The following is a 26,990-nucleotide window of genomic DNA, read 5'->3' as shown; positions in this document are numbered from 1 at the left end:
ATGATTATGTAAATAAATAAAAACAGTTTAAATAAAGTTTCATCAAAAGAAAATGCAAATACTTTCCTATCTCAACTAATGCAAGTGCTTTCAGGAGAGCACTTCTCATGTTACTTGAGGCATAGGCATATACTGTATGATTACAAAATAGGAATACATAGTTGATATTCTGTTTTAGAGTGCAGTGTGTACAAAACTTAAAATGGATTGCCAAAGATTATGTTTATATTTCAAAGTCTATGGGTTGTGTCTGAGAAATGCATCATCTGAAGATTTTCAGATTTCTGTACCAATATGTGTTTATCAATATGCACAGAAACCTTAGAGGGCTCTGAAGATTCTTACAGACATATATATCCTCTGTTGCTGATGTGCCAATGAAACCCAAACCAAATTAAACATTCTTACCATGGCAGCATTGTAGACAATGCCTTTGACGAAGAAGAAGAATTTTTTAACAATCCATTAAACAGTCTTTGCTGAATCACCATCTGCACTGGGATTTCTGGTAATATAAGCATGAAAAAAAGTTACATTGCACAGAAAAAAAAAAAGTTACATCCTTAATGTGTACAGGGGACAAGGAATAGCACCTGTAGATAGCAACAGCTGTCACATTTTCTGCTATTGGCTTTTACACAAATCTGGATGAGCCCAATTTCATAAAATTTGGACAGATGAAGCCAAATTTGCTAGAACAGGGATTACTAACTTTCTCAATCTCCATATGCTGATAAAACACTCACAATTAGACAAGCATCTTTCCTGTATGAGTTGGTGCCAATGTTTGGCAAAGTATTTTGGGAGACAGACTACTGGATCTGCACATTCTAGCAAATTGTTTAAATGCACATTTGTGTGCAACTCTTCTCAGGGAAACATTCTCCATTCTCTTAAAAGATGTCCCTCTGTATGGCTGCAACACCTACTCATTGTCATTATGCTCATTATGGTGGAATATACACTATTGTTGCTTGTTATTGTTGTTGTTATTGGTGCTTGAGGAGACAATTTACCCAAAATCTCCAGAGCTTTACTTTTAACTACTATTATCTCTAAAATGAAGCTCTGGAGAAGAAAAATGGGCTAGAAATTTTTGCTTCAAATTGCCTCCCAAATCATATCTGTAAGTTACATAGTATATCAGTAGAGGCCACCGTGCAAAAAAATATATATTTTTTTCTTTTTGAGGAGCAAGTTAATATTGCAAGAAAATAAATGCAAAATGTAACAAAGAGAAATTCCTAACCATATTTATATGAATATTTCAGCCTACATTAAACAAAACAAGTGTGAACAATTGAGTGAATAATGAGTATAAAATCCTTTCTGTCTTTGATCTTTGTTTCAGATCCAAAATCAGGTAAACTATTGCCAAATATTTTAAGTCTCTTCTACCTTTTCAGACAGAAAGGATGGGGAATGTGTTTCTCCATTGCAAAAAAAAAAAAAAAGTGGCAGAATGGAATCTCCTCCACCATCTTCCAGTATATCCCCTGCTCTCTGGCACTTTCCCTACCACAAAAAAGAAGCAGTGGGGCAACTCATGGTTGAAATAATTCAATAATTCATGTGGTTTGCATCACATAGCATCCACAAAGAAAAGTGCAATCTGCCATAGCTCTGTTCAACTTAACTGTGATCATTACTATGGGATTCCCTAATAAATATCATTTTACAAGTTCCAGCTTCTAAATCTCTTTCTCAATATTGCATATAGTCAAGTTGTGAATGAACCAATAAGTTTTCCTTTAATTAAAGGCACAGCACAGTTTTGAATGAAATAAATATATGTTTCTCAATTTTTCGGTACCTAAAAATCTGTTTTTCCAAACGTCTATAACTATATTAACAAGTAACTGTTTCGTGCGACGTGAAAAGCAATAGCTTAAAGCAAATATGTGCAAGCTCCTTTCAAACAATTGTTCCAACCCCTATTGCCATTAGATAGAAGGATTCTAGCCAATACTTTTATGTATTGTATTTGCATCAACTGGTCTTGGCATTGCAATAACTAAAACAAAACCAACTTAATGCTTTTCAGTGTTAAGTGGATAAAATCTTTCTTAAAAAGGCTTTAGATTGACATTGCAAAGAAAATATGATAATCTTCTTAGAGTTGTCTTCAATGTTGTATCATCCACATCAAGTATTCTATGACACCTTAAATCTAGGATTAAACTTACATAATTCTAATACCCAGCCTTCATTATCTCATGAGCATATATGTTTTTTTTCCATTGCGAAATAACTTGACATTGAAGAACTGAACTACATTATTTTACAACAACAGAATTCACTAATTCAACAATAACTTAACAAGTAAATACATGGGCTGTGTTAGGGTGGCTAGGAGCAGGAACAGGTGCATGTATACTTGCATGTACACCAATGCTAGGAGTATTGTTAATAAATTTGATGAGCTTCAAGTGCTAGTCAAGACATCAAAGGCAGATATTGTTGGGATATCAGAGATGTGGTGTCACACAGATATAGGCAATGCAGAGTTGGAATTTGGGGAGCACAATGTGTATAGTAAGGATAGACAGGATAGGAAGGGAGGAGGGGTTATGCTGTTAGTTAAGAAACACATAAAATCTAAGGAAGTGCATCCAATTGATGCTGGTGGACAATGCAGTGCTGAGTCTGTTTGGTGTGAAATAAGCAGTGGGAAAGGAAAAATGAGAGTAGGTGTGTGTGCTATAGGCCTAATGAATCTGATGGGCATAATGAGCAATTGTGCAGAGAAATAGAGTGGGCCAGTAAATCAGAATGTCGTATAATGGGAGATTTTAACTTTCCAGATATTGACTGGAACTTGTGGGTTGGTCACTCGCATACTAGCAAGACTTTTGTGGATTTATTGGATGACTGTTTTCTACAGCAACATGTTCGAGAGGCAACCAGAGGGAGTAATACTCTTGATCTGATTATCAGTAGTGATTCTTCATGCATTAAGAATCTGCAGATAAAGGAACCACTGGGCAACAGTGATCACAATGTATTGATGTGGGAATTATTTAAAGATGTAACTACCATCAAGGCTAAAGGGAAGGGCTTTTGCTTTTGTAAAGGTGACTACAGAGGTCTCAGACAGTTTTTAAATTCTGTACAGTGGGATCAACTGATGATATTACCAACATCAGTACTAAATGGGAAGCTAAATGAGTTCTAAATGAATTCTAAATGGGAAGCCTTTGGGGACTTAATTTTGGAGGCTACTAAGCTTTTCATTCCAACTAAGAAATGCTGTTCAAGGTTTAGGCCTAAATGGATGTCAGATGAATTAATGAGGCTAGTGGCAGACAAGAAGAATGTATGGGATGCATATAAAGTATCAGGCGACACAGAAGCCTATGGCAGATATAAACTAGTCTATAATCAAGTCACAAAGGAGGTTAGGCAGATTACGAGAAATCTTTGGCAAAGGATGCAAAGAAAAACAGCAAGGAGTTCTTTACTTATGTAAACTCTAGAAGGAAAGGGATGAATCAGATTGGACCACTTAACATAGATGGGTTGACTATTGATGATCATGCTCAGGTAGCTGATAAACTGAATGAGTATTTTGCATCTACATTCACACATGAGGAGTTATTCAATGAAGGGAGTGCCATAAGTTTATCAAATGCTAACAGGGAGCTAAGTGATTTTGTAATAACTGAGAGAAAAGTGGAGGAGAAATTGTTGAGTTAAACATAAGGAAGGCACCTGGGGTAGTAGTAGTAGTGGCATGTGATGCAAGAAAGCAAATGTATGAGCTTATGCAGCATCAGCCAACCAAAAAAAAAAAAAAAAAAATCACACCATTCCCTCCAAATGCCTGTCCAGTTCCTCCGTAATTTATTCAACCTATCAACTTCCACAACGACAGATGGAAGTTTGTTCCGGCAATTAACCACCCGCTGGCTAAAGGCAAATTTCCGCACATCTATTCTACATCTGAACAAGTGGAAGGATCCCATCAGAATTCAGCGTGCTCAACCCATTCAAGGCCTTATATACCTCAATCAGATCACCGCGCAGGTGCCTAGTCTCCAGCCACTGCAATTTGCAGAACTTAAGCCTCTCTTGGTAAGAGGATCCCTTCATTCCCCTCACCAATCTTGTTGCCCTTCTCTGTACACGCTCAAGTAAATCTACATCCTTCCTAAAATGAGGCCTCCAGACCTGTACGCAGTACTCATATAATATATATAATATATATATAATCACCTCCTTTTCCCTGCTAGCAAAATTCCTATATATCATTGACAAAACCCCATGACATGCTTTTGCAGCCTGTCTGCATTGCTCAGAAAATTTCATATCTGACTGCACAATTACTCCCAGGTCTTTTTCATTTTCTACCACCTTAAGTGTAGTACCACACAGTTGGTACGTTTCTCTGGGGTTACTTCTACCCATATGCAGTACTTTGCATTTGTCAAGGTTAAACTTCAGTTGCCACTTCTTAGCCCATCTGCCCAAATTATCTAGATCCTTTTGCAGTAGCACACTGCCATTACTGTCATTAACAACCCTGCCGACCTTTGTGTCATCTGCAAACTTCGACATTAAGCCTGATATACCTTCATCAATATCATTGATAAATATACAAAACAACAGTGGACCTAACACCGAACCCTGTGGGACTCCACTAATAACATTAGTCCAAGAAGAGCAGCACCCATTGATTACCACCCTCTGTCTTCTCGCACTTAACCATCCTTTTATCCATTGTAGCAACTTACCTTTAATACCATTCTGCTCCAATTTGTACAATAGTTTTCCATGCGCAACAGTGTCAAAAGCTTTCCTGAAATCCAAATATATGATATCAAAATTATTTTTTCCATCCAGTTCCTTTGTAACCACATCATAATATCCTATCAGATTTGTCAGACAAGACTTTCCCTTAACAAACCCATGCTGTGTCTGAATTATTGCTGCAGTCTTGTCTAGATGATCCTGCAATGCATCTTTAACCAGCGACTCCATTATTTTACCCGGAACAGAAGTTAAACTAACTGGTCTGTAATTACTCGTGTCACCCTTTGATCCCCCTTTGTGAATTGGGGATACATTTGCACATCTCCAGTCCGTGGGAACCTCCCCTGAGTCCAAGGATGCTCTCATAATTATGGATAAGGGTTTGCTTAGTTGCTTTGCCGCCTCCTTTAATATAACTGGATAGATCCCATCCACCCCAGGTGCTTTTCTTACGTTTAACTTCAACAATTTCTCTTCCACTTTGCTCTCAGTTATTACAAAATCATTAAGTATCTTGCTACAATTTGATAACCTTCTGCCATTTTCAAACCTTAATAATTCCTCACGTGTGAATGTAGATGCAAAATACTCATTCAGTATTTTGCATCTACATTCACATCTCATCCAATTTGCATCTCATCCAATCAGATTCATCCCCTTCCTTTTAGAGTTTATATAAGTAAAGAAATCCTTGCTGTTTTTCTTAGCATCTTTTGCCAAGGATTTCTCGTAATCTGCCTTTGCCTGCCGAACCTCCTTTGTCACCTGATTACAGATTAACTTATATCTGCCATAGGCTTCTCAGTCTCTTGATAATTTATATGCATCCCATGCATTTTTCCTCTCTGTTACGAGTCTCATTAGTTCATTTGACAACCATTTAGAACTAAACCTTGAACAATATTTCTTAATAGGTATGAAACTTTTAGTAGCTTCCACGATTAATTCCTTGAATGCTTCCCACTTAGAATTTACTGTTGGTAACATTGTCAGTTGATCCCACTGTACAGAATTTAAAAACTGTCGGAGACCACTGTACTCGCCTTTACGGAAGCAAAAATCCTTTCCTTTACCCCTGATGGTAATTAAATCTTTAAGTAAATCCCACGTCAGTACACTGTGATCACTGCCACCTAGTGGTTCTTTATCTGCAAATTCCTAATACATGAATGATCACTGCTGATAACCAGATCAAGAGTATTACTTTCTCTGGTTGCCTCTCGAACATGCTGCTGCAGAAAACAATCATCCAATAAATCCACAAAAGTCTGACTAGTGTGTGAGTGCCCAACCCACAAGTTCCAGTCAATATTTGGGAAGTTAAAATCCCCCATTATAAGACATTCCGATTTACTAGCCCACTCTATTTCTCTGTACAATTGTTCATTGTACTCATTCAAGTCATTAGGCCTATAACACACTCCTACTCTTATTTTTGCTTTCGCAGTGCTTATGTCACACCAAACTGACTCAACAGTGCACCGTTCATCTATATCAACTGGATGCACTTCTTTTGATTTTATGTTTTCCTTAATTAACAGCATAACACCTCCTCCCTTCCTATCCTGTCTATCCTTTCTGTACACATTGTACTCCCCAAATTCCAGTTCGGCATTCCTTATATCTGTGTGACACCACGTCTCTGATATCCCAACAATATCCGCCTTTGATGTCTTGACCAACACTTCAAATTCATCAAATTTATTTACTATACTTCTAGCATTGGTATACATGCAAGTATACATGCACCTATTCTTATTCGTAGTTACTCTAACACATCCCATATACCCACCTGTTTCACGATGACTGCCATCCGTCCCTGAAACCCCCAACACCCCTCGCTCCAGGTTATTCTAATTCAGGTTATTCTTATTCTAATAGAAGTTGTGCAAGAATCACCTTCACCTCTGCCTATGGCTACTGTTACACTATTAGTCCTTGTATCCCCCCAAGCTATCAGTTTTCCGACCCACCTAACACTGCCTGGATGGGATCTATCCAGTTATATTAAAGGAGGCAGCAAATGAAGTAAGCAGGCCCTTGGCCATAATTATGAGAGCTTCTTTGAACTCATGGGACATTCCCATGGACTGGAGGTGTGCAAATGTATCACCAATTCACAAAGGGGATTCAAAAGGTGACACAAGTAACTACAGACCTGTTAGTTTAACTTGTGTTCTGGGGAAAATAATGGAATCACTGGTTAAAGAAGCATTGCAGGATCATCGAGACAAGACTACAGTAATAGTTAAGACACAGCATGGGTTTGTCAAAGGGAGGTCTTGTCTGACCAATTTGATTGGTTACTATGATGTGGTCACAAAAGAACTGAATGCCAAAAAAATTATTTTGATATCATATACTTGGATTTCAGGAAAACTTTTGATACTGTTGCACATGGAAGAGGAATTGTACTGCTGTACAGTTTGGAGAGGTATGGCATCAAGGGTAAGCTGCTACAATGGATAAAGGGATGGTTGAGTGGGAGACAACAGAGAGTGGTAATCAATGGACACTGCTCCTCGTGGGCAAATGTTATTAGTGGAGTTCCCCAGGGTTCGGTGTTGGGCCCATTGTTGTTTTGCATATTTATCAATGATATTGATGAAGGTACATCAAGTTTAATGTCCAAGTTTGCAGATGATACAAAGGTTGGCAGGGTTGTTAACGACAATAATGACAGTATATTACTCCAACTGGATCTAGATAAGTTGGGAAAATGGGCTGAGAAGTGGCAATTGGAGTTTAACATTGGCAAATGCAAAGTACTGCATATGGGTAGCAATAACCGAAGAGTAACGTACCAACTGTGTGGTACTACACTCAGGGAAGTGGAAAGTGAAAAAGACCTTGGGGTAATTGTGCAGTCAAATATGAAGTTCACTGAGCAATGCAGACAGGCTGCCAGGGCAGGTCACGAAGTCTTGTCAATGACATATAGGAATTTTGCTAGCAGGGACAGGGAGGTGATTATCCCGTTATACAAGGCAATGGCGAGGCCACACGTAGAGTACTGTGTACTGGTCTGGAGGCCTCATTTTAGGAATTATGCAGAGTTGCTAGAACGAGTACAAAGAAAGGCAACAAGATTGGTGAGGGGAACAAAGGAGTGCTCTTACCAAGAAAGGCTTAAGTTCTCCAAATTGCAGTGCCTGGAGAGTAGGCACCTGCAAGGTGATCTGATTGAGGTGTATAAGGCCTTGAGTATAAGGTGTATAATGGGTTGAGCAAACTGAATGCTGATGGGATTTGTCGTCTTGCTTAGACTAAGAACCTGAGGGGGCACAGTTTCAAACTGAGAAAAGATAGTTGTAGAATAGATGTGCAGAAATTTGCCTTTAGCCAGTGGGTAGTTGATTGGTGGAACAGGCTTCCATCTTTTGTTGTGGAAGCTAATAGCCTAAATAAATTTAAGGCTGAACTGGACAGGCATTTGGAAAGAATGGAAGGATGAAATGGGAGGGGTTTTTTTTTTGGCTGATGCTGCATAAGCTTGCTTTCTTGAATCGTATGTCTCTACTAATGCTAACTTTTTACTTTAATTAGATATATTAAATTTCCACTAATTTATTTTTAACTCTGTGGCTACTACTACTGCTACTAGTGCCATGCATTAGCAAGTGTTAAGCACGTCAGTTACTGTTAAACACGAATGTATCATATGGGCAATAATGTGCTTCAGACTACTGGAAAATTGTTTGATAAAGAAGAGCAAGCAAGTTAATGATTACCAAGAAATTATATTAACAATTAATGAATCTATATCTTCCTTGTCTCTCTTTTTTTTGAAGTTGTAGAACAGCTCATATAAGACAGTGCCTCCTCTGACATCAAACAAGTGCAAAGGTAAATAACATTATCATAGACCGAAAGTTTCTATGTAAAAAAATATATTCACCTTAAATTTTATTACATATTGAACTTTATGTTCCTGTAAATTTTTTTAATTTGTTTTTCACTGTGGTGTGGGATCTGCAGAGTACTACCCATAATATATTCTGTATTGTTCAAATGGATCTAGGAATAATTATTCATGGGTGAATGTGCCAATCAGTTGCAGTGCAATAGAATGTCTGCTGTTACTTTCAGTCCTGGCTTATACTGTATGGTCCAATCTGAAGTACTGGTAATGTCAAAGTTTCTTCCCATGTGGATAGATGCTATATCTATCCATGTGGTAAAATGTGAGTGTGTCATGTTCTGTGTATAATGCATTTGAAAATGCAAGACAGATACTCCATAAATGTTCCATATACTTACGGTTACACATATATATAAGACTATATGCATTAAATAACTAATCTATACAACACTTGTTGTATAGATTAGTTATAACTAATCTACACTTGTTGGACTCATCTAAAGCCTTTACCATTTCTGTAAATGTTTGCCGTAGGTGATTAAGTTTCTCTACCCATAATATTGTAATAATTGGCTTCTAGTTCTTCTGAAATATATACAGGTAGCCCTTGATTTATACCAGGGTTAGGTTAATGGGGGGGACAGGCACAAATGGCACCCTTTATATAATGGAGTCAATGAGAAATCACAGAGTTAGGTTCAGGGCACCAAAAATTTTACCTACCCTTTTCAATAATGAAGTATTTAAAGTTCAGAAATAAACTTTTTTAATTAAAAAAAGTGTTTTATTTTTAATCTACATAAATACAGTTACATATAATAAATAAAAAATAAATTACAAAACATTTCGACAGTGAAAAACCAATTAAAAATTCGGCATAATGCCAAATTTTTAGTTGGTTTTTGAAGGCACCGGTTGAAGAGGTTGCCTTTTTTGAAGAAAGAAGCAAGTGTTGATTGCCCGGATTTCTTCCTCCTTTCTTTAAGAATTTCAAAATAACAAGTCAAGGTTGATATGACACCCCTTTTAACTGTGGCACTCCTCTCCCAGTCATGATCAATGTTACAGAGCTCATTAATGAGGGACTCTACACTTGTAAGAATCAGTTGTAGATCACTGGTCTTCATAATTTTTAGAGGAAGATCTTTCTCTTCCTCCTGCTGTTGGCTAAGTTATGCAGCTTCAAGGTTTTCATTTGAAAGAGTCTGTGCATGACTTTTCAAGAGCTCAGTTACATCTTCAATTGTAACTTCTTCTATCTCCGCCTCTTGTGCCAGACTGCTTATGTTTTCTACAACATTCTGTTGTGGCTTGAATCCTCTGAAGTCATGCATGAAATCTGGGAGAAATTTACGCCACACTCCATTTAGACAATTGACAGTCACTTCTTGCCAGACTGTGTTAATGTGATTGATGCCCTTTAAGACATCAAACGACTGTCAATATTCTCTGATGGTAATGTTGGACTCATCTAAAGCTTTTACCATTTCTGTAAATGTTTGCCATAGGTGTTTGCCTATGTAAATGTTTGCCATAGCTTTAAAGGTGGCTATTACCCCCTGATCCATCGGTTTCAAAACTGATGTTGTATTATCTGTGATTGGCTCAGATTGTCCTTGATCACATGAACAGTGCATGATACATAGTACAGTACAATGCCAATAAATTTTGTTTGATGATTTAAAATTTAAATTTATAAAAAAATTTCAAAAATAAATATTCATGGCCTTGTGGTTAGTTACTGTCGCTATTGTGAATCGGCACAAATCAGACCAGCACAAAACGAGGGCTACCTGTATTATGTATCTGCACATACACAAAATTAGAGGTCACCCATAATAATACTTTTTTTCGTTGCAGGTGAGCAACTGACTGAAGGAGTACTACCTCTGTAAAAAATGGAGAACACTGAGGTTAGAGCTGTTGTCCCACTTAGCAATGGCTGCAATTTTAAATGCATCATTGGTGCCTCATCCGCCCTGTTCACCAGATTTGGCCGCCATGTGACTTTCATGTATGACCAAATCTAAAGGAATACCTTTGGGGTAGGAAATTTGCAGATGATTCTGTTGTGGTGGAGGCTGTGTACACCTGGTCGGATAGCCAACCAGAAGAATTTTTTTGGCAGGAGAAGGAATTAAAGCTCTGGAACATCATTGGGAAAAGTATATTAGTGTTGCAGAAGACTATTATTTATACCTGAGGGGGTAGAGCAACTTAATTACCTCTTATGCTCAATTACCTCTATTCTCCACCAAAACAAAAAAATTAAGTAATATTAGAGAGGATAATAGAATTATGTACCTTGCAGATGGTATTAAACCTACTAACAAACACCATCCTGCAAAACACCATCCACCATCAAACAAATTCCTGCAAGTTTTATTTCTAGTAAAATATTGCAGCCTTCCTTTTTTCCATGATAACAACCATCATAACTGATCCCAAATGTATTTGCTCCTAACATCAAATTAATTGAGGGATAACATAAATTTCAGCAGTCTTGCCACCTATTCGAATCAGACTGATTCAAACATATTCTTCAAAATACGTGTTATTGTATATGCAGATTTTATTATTATTTTGTATTTTATTATATAAATCTTCAATAAACTTGATTTATTTATTCGCTTTCAGTCTTCTCGTTATTTTATCTAACGTGCACTGAATCAAAATACTTCATAACCACATAATATAGTTCACAGTTCACAACTAAACCACAACTGCAACATAACAATCACGTATAAATAAAAACCATATCTTGCCTCTCCATCTGCTTTTTGCAGCTGTTTTTACTTTTCTACTCTACAGGATAACTCAAAAACCAGCATGATTTTTTATACTTTGTTCTCACTGAACCCTGACTTAATTTTAATGTGTGAAATGCAAGTACATAAAATGTTTTCAGAGGTTGACACCATCCTGAAGATTAGGTACTCAGTGCCTCAACATGAAAAAAAGTGGTCAACCTAACTGGCACAAAAACAACTTTCTGAGATATAATTTGCATTTCAGTATATCTTTATTGGTTTAGTAATAATAAATAAATGAAATAGGCAACATTATTTTGAATTATTTTGTATATGATTTATACAGAGCCAGTAATTAATGCATATTTTATATCAATATCCATTCCTGAAATTGTGTTTTAAAGACATATATAGGAGTATTAAAAAAAAAATAAAAAGAAAACCTTTTTTGTTTCAGGTTTATTTGCATTCTCTTCCACTTCTTTAGCTTTTCTCTCTTCTTTCTCTACATGCAAGGAAAAAAAAAAAGATTTGATGCTGAGAATTAAATGCAAAAGATCATACAAGTACAGGACTCCTTATTCGGCAAGCTTGGGATGTAATGGTTGTCAGCTTATAGAATTTATTGGTTTTTGGGTCTCCTCTCCTTGTACATATAAGAGTGGGAAATTCATTAGTGTGAGCACAGGTTTAGTGAGGCCATGTTTATAATTTTGAGTACGCTTGCAGTCCATTTTACATTGGGATTTAAACAGAATGTTCATATGTATGAATGAAACATCTTTCATTCACATATGGTAATTCAACATTTTAGGATATATAATGTTGGTAGCCATTTTGGCAATTTTATTTCCTATTATATGCAAAAAGCCTAGAAAGGCAAGCAGAGCATTTTGCTTTTGCCATATTGTTCATTTAGGAACAAAACTGTATAAATGTACATAAACTTTTGTAAAGTATAAAGAGAACATTTTTAAAAGGACAGTTTAATCATAAAAACCATGGGCAAGCATTTCACAAGTTGCACAGTGCTCTCATTAGCAACAGGAAAATGGAAAGAGTAAATGATCATAATTAAACATCTGATTCTTAATAGTGTATCCATTAATATTCAGTTTAAAAGTAATTATTGTCACCCATTAAACAGAGCTAATGTAAGTTATCTAAGTTTTAATAGAATGCTGAAAAGGGGGTAAAAATATAATTTTGAAAGAATGTTTATCTGAAACTTTGGAGGTTTAAAAACACAAAACATTTTTGAAAAATAAATAAGTTAAACCCTCTTTACACTTGTAAAACATGCTAAAGAAATGCAGGTAAGATTCATGCTATAAGAAGCTTCAAGGTACATTCAATACAGTTTATCTGAAGATGCCTGTCTGCTGTACACTCACTGATCTGGAAGTACATACTTGTAAACTGGTTACATTCAAGGGTAATTTAATTGCATGGTAAAGCCCCCTGTGAATCAATCGGTCAGAAACAATCTTATTTGCTGTCATGATATATGATGTTTTTTTTTTTGTTTGATGGCAAAGGCCTGGAAGGATGCTAAGCTAAAGGTCATTGTCACCGAACATGTAAATTACCCAGTAAAACTAAATACTATCTTCTGTTGGAATATAGGTTATCTGCCAACAGCAGATAACATTTACTCCAACAAATAATAAATTAACTGCAATGGAAACTGAAAATTACGTGTAAGGAAATTACGACAAATGAACCCGTATTCTGAATAAATGTAGTATAATGCATTTCCTTCTCTGGAATGAATTTTTTATTTTTTTCACATTAATTGTAGTTATGGCGGTAACACATCAAAAAATTTAGCTTATGGCCCAGATGATATCCTGCAATTTCTGCCATTTATGCTGTGAAGTAAGCACAGTGCTTATGTTTCCACTGTCAAAAGTTTTTTTTCATACTTTTTTTTTGGAAATTACAACTAAAAGTCAATGCAAAAAAAAAAAAAAAAAAAGTCATTTCATTTGCCATTATTGTTGTAATTTTTTTTTGTAGATTGTAGTTTAAATGAACGTAGCACTAGCATGGTTCTGCCAGTGAGTGCATAGCAGAGAAACAAATCACTGACCAAGTTTTCAAAAATAGATGGATTTTTGGATGCTGGATAAGGGGGGTCCCATACCTGTATATTATTTAACTATTATTTAATGATTAAATAATATAAATATTAATGATTATATATGGATAATCACTATCTGAATAATGATTCAGATATACCTTATATATCATTAAATGACCATTCTCACTAGCAGGTATACCTTGTATATCTGTTACTGAGAATTGTCATTTAATCATTTGACAGTTTTAAATGAATGGAAAGAAAACAGTGACTCTCTTAATTCTTCCATGAAATGTATGTTACTGTCAAAGAAGTACCAAGTTAGCAGTATTAAAATGATTATCTTTTTTGAATGTTAATTCAAAATTGAGTTTGACTTTGCTACATAGCTGGTCATTTAAATGAATGACATCTTGATAAGCAGTGGTAAGGCTGAAAATTACCTTATATGGTATTTATATTTTATATATTTTATGTAATAAGTAGGGCTTCTAATACTGGTCAAAATCTTAATACCGGTATTTTGGTATTTTTAATTTATGAAGCCGAGATACTGGTATTCCAAAAACGAACATTTTTCTCAATAAATTTTGATGACAATCAGGTGCAATAAAGTAAGGAAAAAAACAAGACTGTAATTACATGAATTCATGTTTTAAATAAACTTTTATCGCAATAATAAATATTCTGAAAAAAATCATTAAAATACAGTTATTCTAAAAACAAAAAAATACATATTGTTACTGCAAAGTTTAGTTATGTTTAAGCATCCACACTACCTGTCTGAATAAAGTGAGCTGTTAAGAAACATAAGCAATCAATAGTATGATCTATGTTCATCATTTTCTGAAGGAGCAAGATGTTTTATTCAGCGAAGTATAATTTTCACTATAGTATCTTTACTGAGTCTGGGAGAGAGCAAAGAGGATAAGGAATAAAGAAGAGAGCAAAGAGTGCAGAAGGAATGCTTCACATATATAAATGCAAAGAACAGAAGGACAAATCAGATGGGACCCTTATGTAATGGACATGGGATAGTATTAGATAGCATAGCTATCTAATACTATTCCATGTCCATTGCATCAATATTTACATTAAAAAAAAACCCTTTGTGTCAATGAGATATTATGGAAGTGAATTTGAAAAAAATATAATTAATGATGTTGAAATTTCAAATGATTATTTAATGAGGACTTTCGCGCCTACAGGCGAGTAAGGCTCCTGTGGTTGATGGCATTGGTTGAAGGGTGGAATTCAGGATCATTTAGATGGAAATGGAATTCTGAAGGATACACAGCATGGTTTTGTAAAAGGAAAATCTTGTTTAACGAATCTGGTTAGCCATTTTGACAGGTCACTCGTGAGCTGGATTTAGGGAAAAATTTCGACATTGTTTATTTGGATTTCAACAAAGCATTTGACTCAGTCCCACATGAGTGGTTACTTTATAAGGTGGAGCAGGCTGGAATCATAGGGAAAATCCTTAGATGGATAGCACGATGGCTTGAGGGCACCAGGTAGAGGGTTGTGATAAATGATTATTCCTCAGATTGGGTTAATGCAAGAAGTGGGATTCCCCAAGGATCAGTACTGGGACCACTGTTATTTTTGAATATCTTAAATGACATCTATGAAGGGATGGAGGGCATGAGGTCTAAACTTGCAGATGATGTAAAGATCAGTAGAGTAGTTAATGATCACCGCCAAGCTTCTTCTTCTAGATAGACTTCTGGGATGGTCAGAAAAATGGCAGCTATGCTTTAATTCAGCAAAATGCAAGGTCTTACACCTGGGGAACAGCAACCCCAAAATAACTTATACACTTGGTGGAGTTGAACTAAAGTCAGTAGTGGAGGAACGGGACTTGGGAGTTACGATACGATCAGACGTGAAGATGTCCGAGAATTGTGGACAGGTTGCAGTGTTGCATGGTGTCCTATCTATGATTTATCGAACATTTTATAGTAGAGATAACGATGTCATAATCACATAAAGGTGATTTTATAACCTTTATGTGATTAAATTATAAACAATTATTATTTTTTTTTAATTAGTATCAAAAAACCAGTATTTTTTGTATCAATACCGGAAAAAAATTACCGGGATCCCGGTATTGAATGCCTTAGTAATAAGATAAGAAGAAACCGAGTGATTTTTGATAATTCAGTGAGGAATAAGCGAGCTGGCATCATAGATCCCAACCCCCACCAAAAGATTGAGTTAATATGAGTCAGAAAAGGCCAAGCTCACTCACTAATCTGAAATTTTTAAAAATAAGAACTAAAGATGACTTGCAAGGCACTTTCATGATTTCCCAGCACTCTCTAAGTCAGGAGGTTTGGTGTCTCATATTTTTTTCAGTGTATCATTTTAATATATTTTCCTGTTTTAAAATTTTATGTGATATACTTATAAACCAAAAATATGAGGTATAATAAAAGATAACATACACAGTAAACTTCTATTACAAGTATACTATTTAAATAAAAATTTCACTATAATGAAAATATTTCCAGGATGGGGGATGACTTCCCCTATTACAGTAAGCTTCCATTATAACACTCCTGCTTATAGCACTCTTTTCTTCTTGTCTCATGATCAATCTGATGAAGTGCTGTTAATTTTTTAACATCTATAGTGCTTCCATTTAAAACACTTTCCAGCTTATGTTACTTTAAGATCCCAAGAATTTAGATATGACCCACCTTCCTGCCGAGTTCTGGTTTTGGGTAATGCATGATAGAGACAAACGCCTAGGCAATCATCTACAGTGCAGCTTGTTAACTACACAAAAACTGTTAATAGTGTGGTGACATTTAACTGGGATCTTTGCAGGTAGAAAGAAAGGCTGCTATTTATGATTCACTGCCTTTCCATTTGTTGGTAAATTTGCTTTCCTCACTCGTACAGTAATCAATATCTTTTGCGCATGTGTGTCGAACATGGCATTAATATCATTAGGGACAACATTATTATTATATTAATGTTACACTTATACAGTAATACTCAAGGTATGTTTAGTTCAATTCAATTTAATAAAATCTTTCTTAAAAGTTTTCATTCTTTTTAATGGTATGTAAAGAAATGATGAAGGTGCCAAGAAAAAGCAAGCATAGTTACATTAAGTAGGTTATATGTAGGTTTTCAACTTTAGCATTAGCATAAGGCATATGATGCAAGAAAGCAAGTTTATACAGCATCAGCCAAAAAAAAAAAAAAAAAACCCCTTCCCATTTCAGCCATCCGGTCACTCCAAATGTTTGTCTAGTTCAGCCTTAAATTTATTTAAGCTATCAACTTCCACAACAACAGAGGGAAGTCTGTTCCAGCAATCAACTACTCGCTGGCTAAAGGCAAATGTCTTTACATCTATTCTACAACTATCTTACCTGAATTTGAATCTATACCCCTCAGGTTCTTAATCTGAGCAAGCAGAAGAATCCCATCAGCATTGAGCCTGCTCAAACCATTCAAGACCTTACACACCTCAATAAAATCACCTTGCAGGTGCCTAATCTCCAAACACTGCAATTTTCAGAACATAAGTCTTTCTTTGTAAGAGCACCACTTTGTTCTGCTCACCAATCTTGTTGCCTTTCTCTGTACTCGTTCTAGCAACTCTACATCCTTCCTAAAATGAGGCCTCCAGACCTGTATGTGGTACTCAAGGTGTGGCCTGACCATTGCCTTATACAAGGGGATAATCACCTCCTTATCCCTGCTAGAAAAATTCCTATATATCATTGACAAGACTCCATGACCTGCTCTGGCAGCCCGTCTGCACTGCTCAGAGAACTTCATATCTGACTGTACAATCACCCCCAGGCATTTTTCATTTCATTTCTCCACTTCCCTGAGTGTAATACCACACAGTTGGTACATTTCTCTTGGATTACTGCTACCCATATGCAGTACTTTGCATTTATCAATGTTAAACTTCAGTTGCAACTTCTCAGCCCATCTGCCTAACTTTTCTAGATCCTGCTGCAGTAGCATACTGTCTTTACTGTCATTAACAACCCTGCCAACTTTCGTATCATCTGCAAACTTAGACATTAAGCCTGATATACCTTCATCAATATCATTAATAAATACAGAAAACAACAATGGTCCCAACACTGAACCTTGGGGGGGGGGTTCCACTAATAAGATTAGTCCATGAAGAGCAGTGTCTATTGATTACCACTCTCTGCCATCTCCCATTCTACCATCCCTTTATCCATTGTAGCAACTTTCCCTTAATGCCATAAAAAAAGGTAAAGGTAAAGTGTAGCCATTATCAACCCACTGCAGGATGAAAGCCTCCTCAACAATTCATGCTGAGGGAAATGGACCATAATCTGCCATGCTGGTCCAGTGCGAGTTGGCAGATCGACCATATTCAGCAGTCAGGGGCTTGAACCCCGATCTACTCAAAGAGTGCGTGCTACTACACTCCCGCTCCTGACCATTCGCTAAGGAGGCCCTTCCTTAATGCCTTATAATGCTCTAATTTGTACAGCAGTCTTCCATGTGCAACAGTATCAAAAGCTTTACTGAAATCCAAGTATATGATATCAAAATTATTTTTTGCATCCAGTTCCTTTGTAACCACATCGTAGTATCCAATCAAATTGGTCAGACAAGGCCCTTAACAAACCCATGATGTGTCTAAACTATTACTGCAGTCTTGTCAAGATGATACTGCAACACTTCTTTAACCAGTGACTCTATTATTTTCCCTTGAATAGGTTAAGCTAACAGGTCTATAATTATTTGTGTCACATTTGATCCCCCCTTTGTGAATTGGGGATACATTTGCACATCTCCAGTCCATGGGGACCTCCCCTGAATCTAAGGATGCTCTCATAATTATGTCTAAGGGTTTGCTTACTTCCCTCGCTGCCTCCTTCAATATAACTGGATAGATTCCATCCACCCCAGGTGTCTATTTATGTTTAACTTCAACAATTTCTCCTCCACTTTGCTCTCCATTATTAAAAAATCATTTAGCTTCCTGTCAGAGTTTAGTATACTTCTGTCCTCCACTTTCTTTCAGAATTCCTTATGTGTGAATGTAGATGCAAAATACACATTCAATTTGTCAGCTATCTGAGCAGGATCATCAACAGTCGAACCATTAATATCAAGTGGACCAATCTGATTTATCCACCTTCTGATTCACCTACACCTTTTTTGCTTTCCTAAGTCTAATAGGTACAGTATGTGGATAACACAGTATCTTATCCCATGCCAATTTTCAAACAGTGCCACCTTGGTGGTAGTATCCGCCAAGAATAAGTAACAGTAGTCTTCTCTATTAGAGAAGCGTTACTTATTTAATGTAGTGCAATACCATGGCAACTTGTTGTGAAAGCATTCACAATATGAGATATACTTAATTACAATATGATTACAATATATTACAATCATATTACAATATATTACAATCATATTACAATATGATTACTTGATTACAATATGATGCTAATTTTGTAACTACTTAGTAGTTGGCTATGTATAAACATGATTCTATAGCACAAACCTATCCGTTAGTTAACTTCTTCGTAACCTGAGGCTATTACCCTAAACAAATTATGTAATTTTCAAGCACTTGTCACACTTAGTAACCAGTTTTTGTATCTCCTGGTCATAAAGTCTACTGCCTCACCTTTTAACTAATTAGTGATTTTAATTTTCACTTCATTATCATCAAACATTTTTCAGCCATGTGTTGTGTTTTTTCAAATGCAAAAAAGAGGTGGTAATTACTAAGTACAATGGTTGATTGAAGATTTCCCAGCACAAATGCATTAACAGTTTTTGCATCCTTGTAGCAGATTGTTGTCATGCATTATTGTGTAATAAACAAATTGAAGAAAGGCTTAAGTTTTGCAAATTACAGTGTCTGGAGACTAGGCACCAGTGAGGTGATCTGATAGAGGTGTATAAAGCCTTGAATGGTTTGAGCATGCTCAATGCTGATGGGATTCTTCCTCTCGCTCAGAATAATCACCTGAGAGGGCATAAATTCAAATTGAGGAAAGACAGATGTAGGATAGACGTGCGGAAATTTGCCTTTAGCCAGCGGGTGGTTGGTTGGTGGAACAGACTTCCATCCCTTGTAGTGGAGGTTGATAGCCTAAATAAGTTTAAGGCTCAGCTGGACAGGTATTTTGAACGAACAGAGGGGTGAAGTGGAAGTGGTTTTTTTTTTTTTTTTTTTTTGGCTGATGCTGCATAAGCTTGCTTTCTTGCATCAAATGCCTCTACTAATGCTAATTGCCCTAAGAGAGTAAACCATGTCTTTTGTTCTAAACAGTTCACTAAAGTTTCTGTAAAGTTTCACAGTTGGCATTTATGGTTGTATCTTGCAGTATAAATTCAACCAACAAAGCATCTACTTTCTGTCTCAGAAAACATTAACTTTGCGTTTTCTCACCAGAATTATTTGTTTGAATTTTTCTGCTCAAGGTGAGTCTGTATGCTGCTACTGTAATGATTTTTGTTTACTAACAAAGGGCCACATTCCTATGTATAATGCTACAGATGTGCTTGCCACTCATTTTGCTTTGTGAGCGTTGGTTAACATTTTTTTCAGTATCCCATCTGACACACAATTTGTGGCAGTTCAGGTGTTGTTTCACAATTTCATGAAGTAATACTTAGAGATATTGGGAAGCTATTATGAAGTTTGGAAATTGTTTGCCTCCTGTCCTCCAGAATTCTTTCATCAATAATGGATGATCTTCCAACCCTGTTTTTATTGTGGATACCAGTACTCCCTTCATCGAATGCATGACATCACTTTACTATGTTCTGGTTTTTTATAATGTTTTTCTCCATATGTCTCTACCAGCTGCTGGCAGACAGAACATTACTAGTGTTTAAAAATCTGATAACAGAACAAATCCACTTTTGGCTGGATTTTTGATAAGCATGCTCACTACTGCTAACTCATACACAACATAGTGCATTCATAGTAACTAAATTGGTATACTGTGTTAGCTAATGCTATGTATGGCATAACTCAATCATCATGGCAACCTCCCCCCACAAAAAAAAAAAAAAAAAAAAACTTGTTTGTAAGGTTGCTGTATATGTTGAATCTTTATTTTCTGGGCATGATTGTCTTTGAATTATTAAGATTTTATTGTAACCCAAAACGTTATTTAAAAAAAAAATTGTTGAATTTTGGGAGACACATGTACACACGAGAGTTATTAGAAAAAAAAAAAAAAAAAAAAAAAACGCAATTATACCATGTACACATGCTCACAAACAGGAATCATAATATGGTGTAGGCTAAATATCAAATGAGACAGGACAATTGTACAGCAAGAGTACATGAATTGGAAAATTCTTTTTCTGGATGTATAAGTCTAAATTTTCAGGTGGTCTAAGCTATTTTTACAAAGAAAGAGTAGCACTCTAGTTAAAAATTGAAGTTCTGTAGGACAAAATTGATAGGAATCTTTCTTAGGAGCTAGAATTCAAATGCTAGTTCAATGAATAGCACAACCTTAGTTGTCCATCCACAAAAATTCAGGCAAAAAAACCAAGGAAATTTAAAAGTAATATTGATTATTGAGTATGGCTATGACAGCATCATTCTGTCTCATGTCCTTCTGCCAGCCAAACACTAAATGTTGCATAGCACCACTTATTTCTGGAAAAGGAATCAGTGGTGCCATTAGCCACTCAGTGGCTAATGTTTTTGGACAACATAAGACCTACTAATAGCTAGAATAAACTAGATTCTGAGGATACACTTTAAGGAAACCAGGCTATTGATTATATTAAGCACTTCTGCATGTCTGGGATCATGCTGTATAGGAGGACAGAGATTACTTTGAAAAAATGGCACCATCATATTCTTGTAAAAAAAAAAAAAAAAAGTTTTTTTTTTTTTTTTGTAGCAAGTCACATAGCTACTGTAAGTAATGTTCCTATCCACTGTGAAATTTCAGGAATCATGATGCTACAGGTGTAGAAGTAATGACCGTTGGAATAGACAGCAGTACCTCTGATGGCATATCTTGAAAGCTAACATAACAAATCAGTAACTGAAGAAATCCGAAGTCACTAGTACTACAACAGGACCATTCACAGCCATGCATATGAGAACTCAAAGGCTGGGGAAAGGCAAATGAACCATGTTCATAGGACAAACTTATACTATTCCTGACTGCTTGTCTAAATGTTAGCACTGTTAGTACAAGTGTGGACTAATGACAGAATAATGTTCACATACCTCCAACATACTTAGAATAACAATTAGAACTAACAGACGTTTATCAGTTTATGAAAAACTGAAAGAATGGGATGCCACATGAGCTATGTATCAATTCCTCAAATCTTGCAGGTGCAGTGGGAGTGTAGTATGTACACCTCTACTACATCTGCTAGATTTCATATAATCCCGAAGAAACTCCCCTCCGAGTCACCAAGTGTGATTCACTGTTTGCCAAAGTGCGTTTGTGCCACTTTTTTTTTTTTGAACTATTTCTTTTTTTTTTTTTTTTTTTGAACTATTTTTTTTTTTTTTTTAACTTCTTGCAATAAATATGGCCATTGCAACCCTTACACCATTAAATCACCAAAAAATAACAATAGCCAACATGAAGCAGATCCAGAACCTGATTTCCTGGTGTGTTTGTGGGGGGGGGGGGCAATATAATGATTATAGGCATGCGATTGCTAATAATTGAAAAAAACAAGCTTGGAAATTTATCTTGAATTTTTAACCAGCCTTTATATACAATATATACAATACAAATGTTTGCCATAAACAGCTTAATATTGTGAAACAAATGACATTTGTTCCAATTTACTCAGACTCAGTGGTGGGGGATTATGAAACAAATGACATTTGTTCCAATTTACTCAGACTCAGTGGTGGGGGATTATTGCTGCTATTACTCTCTTCTGAATCTGCCACTCTAAACAACTTTTGAACTAACTTTTTATATTTCAACTAACTATTAATTCTGTAACTATGATCTATCTATTATAGTTACAGAATTAATGCCCACCCCTAACTTACAAGGTTATACCACCAGAAATATAGCAATCTAGCTTATTGAATAGCATTTTCCAATATACAGCCATCATGCTTACAGCCACAGGAGTGATGAGTTTATTCCCAAGATTTTCTCCAGGACACGGACTTTACTTGCCACCCTATATGATATGTTAATTAAGAATTAATTAAATGTCTTACCTTTCATTTTTTGTAAGTAATCAGCATTAATTTGCAACCACACTCCTTCTTTAATAAGAGCTTCTTCTTCTGTCATTATGTACTAAAAAAGTTGAATGTTTATAATGAAATCTATAAATTTTATTTTTAAAGACATGTCATAACATGTCATTTACAGCTTTCATTGTATATATTATTTATCACAACCAATGACAAATAAATTAAAATAAATAGTGTTTCCCTAAGAACAAATGTTAAGAAGCAATACAAATGACCACTACAAGGTGCAGAATGTGAAACAATTCTGTATTTTGTGAACTTCTAATGTACAATTAATGATGAATAATGAATAACATATGGGAAAGTTTGAGTCAATAAACATCTTTTTGAAGCTAGAAGACTGTAGGTAGAAACTAGGCAGCAGAAAAAATTCAGCTGTCTTGCTGAATTTGATTATTTTTACATGTTATATCCATTCAAATGTCAAAATGAATAGATTATAATCAATTCTCAAATATTTCTAATGAATATTCCCTCATCTTCATCAGAAGGGTTTTTAGAATGAAGGATGGCAAAACGTTAGCCCAACTGAAGAGATGGAACAGCACAGTCAAGCATATATAATGGTTAAGATTTGAATAAAATACTTTTACACATGCTATGGACACTGTTTGTGTGTTGTTTTTGTCGCCAGCTGTTGCTTTATCCTTTTCCGAAGCTCAACATTTTTCAAGGCTGTTTTATGTATGTTTCAAATAATGTATGAATTGTCTTGAAATCTTCCAGTAAGTGTCACCATCTTTTACCAGTGTTTCCAAGTAATTATAAACATAAAGTTTATAACAGATGGTAAAATAGCTTTTCAAATCAGAAGAGAAGATCTTGGCTTTGACTACTGTTGTCAGATTTTGACTTATAAATGGAATTCTCTGGAATTCAAATCCAGAAGTTGATGAAATTGAATCAAGTGATACATAAATAGATATTAGAAGATGAAAAACTAGTTTTTTATGATTATTTTTCAATTATTTTTAAAAATATTCTTATTTGATTTTTGACAATATTTTCACTATAATGTTGGGCAACTAAATCAAAATAAGAACATATTAATATTTAAAAACTGAATAGAGGGTCTTTTATGTGTTTCTTCATATTTTAGAATGGGTGATTTTACTGAGTGGTCAATTTACATCCAATTTTGTTTTCAAGTTAGGTAAAACTGTAACAGAAACCCACAAAATGCTAAAACTAGCTTTTGGAGAAGATGTTATGCATTGTTCAAAGACTTTTCGAGGTTTGCAAAGTTTAAAGGAGTACCTGTCCATCAAAGATAATCCTTGCTCTGGTCACCCTTAAACTTACAAATTCACAGATGCTTCAATTGCTCACATTCATAATCTGACCAGAGTGACTGATGCTTAAATTGTTACCTATTATGGGACATAACAATCAATTTTAAACAAGATTTGGGAATGTAACATGTTTCAACCAAGTTTGTGTCTTGCATCCTTGATGATGATCAGAGAGAGTAGCAAGTTCTTGCATGTCAGGATTTTGTCAATGTGCTACTGTTGAGTCATGGGTGTATGGCTATGACCCGGAAACAAAGAGCCCAGTCCTCTGAATGGATGCCTCCATTTTCTCCAAGGCTCAATAAAGCAAGGCGATCTTGACCAAATGTGAAGATTACGATTATCACATTTTTTGACTAATGGAACATTGTTCATTATGAATTTGTCCCACATAATTAAACAGTGAATCAGCATTTTCCATTCAAGAATTTCTTGTGAAACATTCTATCACCATGGTCCTTCATCTGTCATACTCACTGGATTTAACTCTCCATGTTTTTTTTTTTTTTTTTTTCTGTCCCAAGCATCAAAATATATACTATCAAGGAAACTACTTTGAAGGAAATACATCTGAATAGCTGGTATTCCGATTAATCATTTCCCAAATATTAGTTCAATCCCTAAACATTTTGATCACACCTCATATCTTTTTCCAAGTTTGGGTTATGGGTGGTATTAAGGATGGCTTTAAATTCAAACTCATATGTGATAATAATTGATAGATGTGATAACAAGGGATTTCTCATGCCCAGACCAGATATTTGGAAAAAAATACTTATTCAGGAATGTGAAATAAGTTGATTACTAAACAGTTCTATTAAATCTATAACTTCCTGCTTTTTGGTAAAAGTTTAAAAAAATCTATAATGATTATCTCAAAATTTAAATGAAAAGAGGTGGCATCAGAAAATGGGAATATTTTAGATTAGGAAATTAGAAAAAAATTAGATTAGAAAATATAATCTAGACCATTCCTCAGCTGGCTGTCTGGTAGAGCCAGTTAGCCAGATGAGGAATGGTCCAGATGATATTTTCCATCAGAAACCTTTTTTGTGAGCTTTTATACTAGTACAAATGACAGGGATGGGAAAGTCTGAATTACAAGACTCTCTCACTCTTCTAGATGAAGATCCATCCTTAAGATGGAAAAGCCATTTATCAATAGATATCCACTTGGGTTGGTCACCTGTCAGTTATCTGGCTGTTAAAGATCCTTTCATTTCTCATGCCTCCTATTCCAGGTTCCACAAATAATTCTAGTGAGCTAATCTTTAAATTCAAGTCAATACAGATACAATCAAGGGAATACTGGAAACATTCCCCCCAATGCAATCCCTTCTCTCAGTAAAACCTTATCTTCTTAGATATTTTATAGTTGTACCCAATTGTCTAAAGAAGCAGATATATAGATTCAACTGTGTAGTGCTTATATCACATTCCTGGACAAGTTTTCTTCCCACTCTCAGCAGATATTTTCATGTCCAATTTTGAACTTCAAGTGAATGGACCATACTCTGGATGAGATATGTATGGGGTCATTAAGAAAAAAGGTACAAGAAAAGATGATGTATCTCAGCAGAAAAATTATATAATGTGGACTACACTATTGAGCAGTATGATTTTTATGTGGAATAATTTCACCAGACTTGAATTTTCCTTACAGTGCAGCATGAGTTTAAAAGTGAGATCTGGTTGCAGAAAAAGTTCAGAAGGATTTTTTTCAACAAGAAGATGAACCACCACATATGGCAAATGTGGTTAATCATTTCCTGAAGGAACACTTTAATGATAGGACCACTTCTAATCAATATCCTGGATGAAATAGAACTGGATGGTCTTAGCCACTATACTTACCAGATCTGAATCTCTGTGATTATTTCCTTTGGGGACTCCTGAAGAACAATGTCTGCATGAATAATCACTATACCACTGAAGAAATGAAAAAGGTGAAATCACAGCTGCTGTGGAGGGTATCTCTTAAGAAGCATTGGCTGCAATCATAGTTCTCTTCTTTCAATGATATTGTCATTCTTCTATTTTCTTGGTGATTCCTTTCTACTTCTGAATCTCTCAGGGTAACTCAGAAATTTTTTTTGGCTGGTGCAGCATAAGCCTCAGGCTTCTTTGTACCATATGGCTAATAATAATAGTAATAATAATGTTTGAAAATGGTTTGGATTCACAGGGGTCACATACTGAATATGCTTTTGCTTGGATAATAAACTATATCTTATGTGTTTAATGACACCAAACTTGCCAATCCCAGCTCAATATATCAAAAAATATATAGGCTGCGATGTGATTGTTATTCATATCTTAGCACTTACAATTACTCCTATACTGAGTGCATAGGATATGATGATATTCAGCTCATTGAAAGTGCTGGTCTGACTATGAGGAGCTGTTATGGTACTGCCCTCTTGGCATATCAAGTACTATACAATCACTACAGAAAGCATTAAAACTGAGGCCTATCTTGTTGTTCAGATGCAAATATGGTGCTGTAAGCCAGATCCCATTTGACTGATTCCCCAGCCAGAGAGCTACTGGTACAGTTAGGCCAAAGGCTTGATTTTCTTTCCAGTATGATGAAGCTGGAGTAAAATTACAATGTCACATGAAGGCCACCTGGTCTAAGTAAGGTTGCAACATGATCTTCAGGAGTTAATAGTAATGTTCTCCTGCTAAGCAGTTATTCAGGAAAACAAACCCTGTTACACAGGTACCCGTGGCAATGATACAGGTATATGTTTATTCAGGGGTTAAATTGATGGTAAGCACCAAGAACTACAAGAGGATACTTGTTCAACCAGTACATGAAATTATTGTGCCAGATAGCTGTACCATTGTGAGGAAAGCATGCTTCATTGCTGAAAAAAATACTTGCCTTCAGAGAGTTCTGCTGTTCCTATGTTGTCAAAGCTACTCACAAAAAAGACTGTTGATATTGTCACCATGCAATTCCTGCACTACGTACATTTTGTATGGGTAAATTCTACAAAAATTTAAT

At 35.7% G+C, this 26,990-nt stretch overlaps 1 protein-coding gene across 2 annotated transcripts in view; it reads right to left on the bottom strand.

Moving 5' to 3' along the window:
• The window catches only part of Brf (Brf RNA polymerase III subunit), a 330,203-nt gene that overhangs the window by 32,409 nt on the left and 270,804 nt on the right, over positions 1–26,990 (bottom strand). For both annotated transcript variants that reach the window (XM_090386884.1, XM_090386885.1), the window contains 2 exons: positions 22,650–22,731; positions 11,808–11,869 (listed from right to left, as the gene is read on the bottom strand). In XM_090386884.1, the coding sequence (XP_090243010.1) occupies positions 11,808–11,869; positions 22,650–22,731 (144 nt within the window). The remainder of the gene's footprint in view (positions 1–11,807; positions 11,870–22,649; positions 22,732–26,990) is intronic.

The sequence above is a fragment of the Mastigoproctus giganteus genome, chromosome 12 (assembly GCF_048544385.1).
Source record: "Mastigoproctus giganteus isolate SK-2022 chromosome 12, ASM4854438v1, whole genome shotgun sequence".
Lineage (NCBI taxonomy): Eukaryota > Metazoa > Arthropoda > Arachnida > Uropygi > Thelyphonidae > Mastigoproctus > Mastigoproctus giganteus.
Note: the sequence above shows the minus strand (reverse complement) of the source record. Positions and strands in the feature narration are given on the sequence as shown.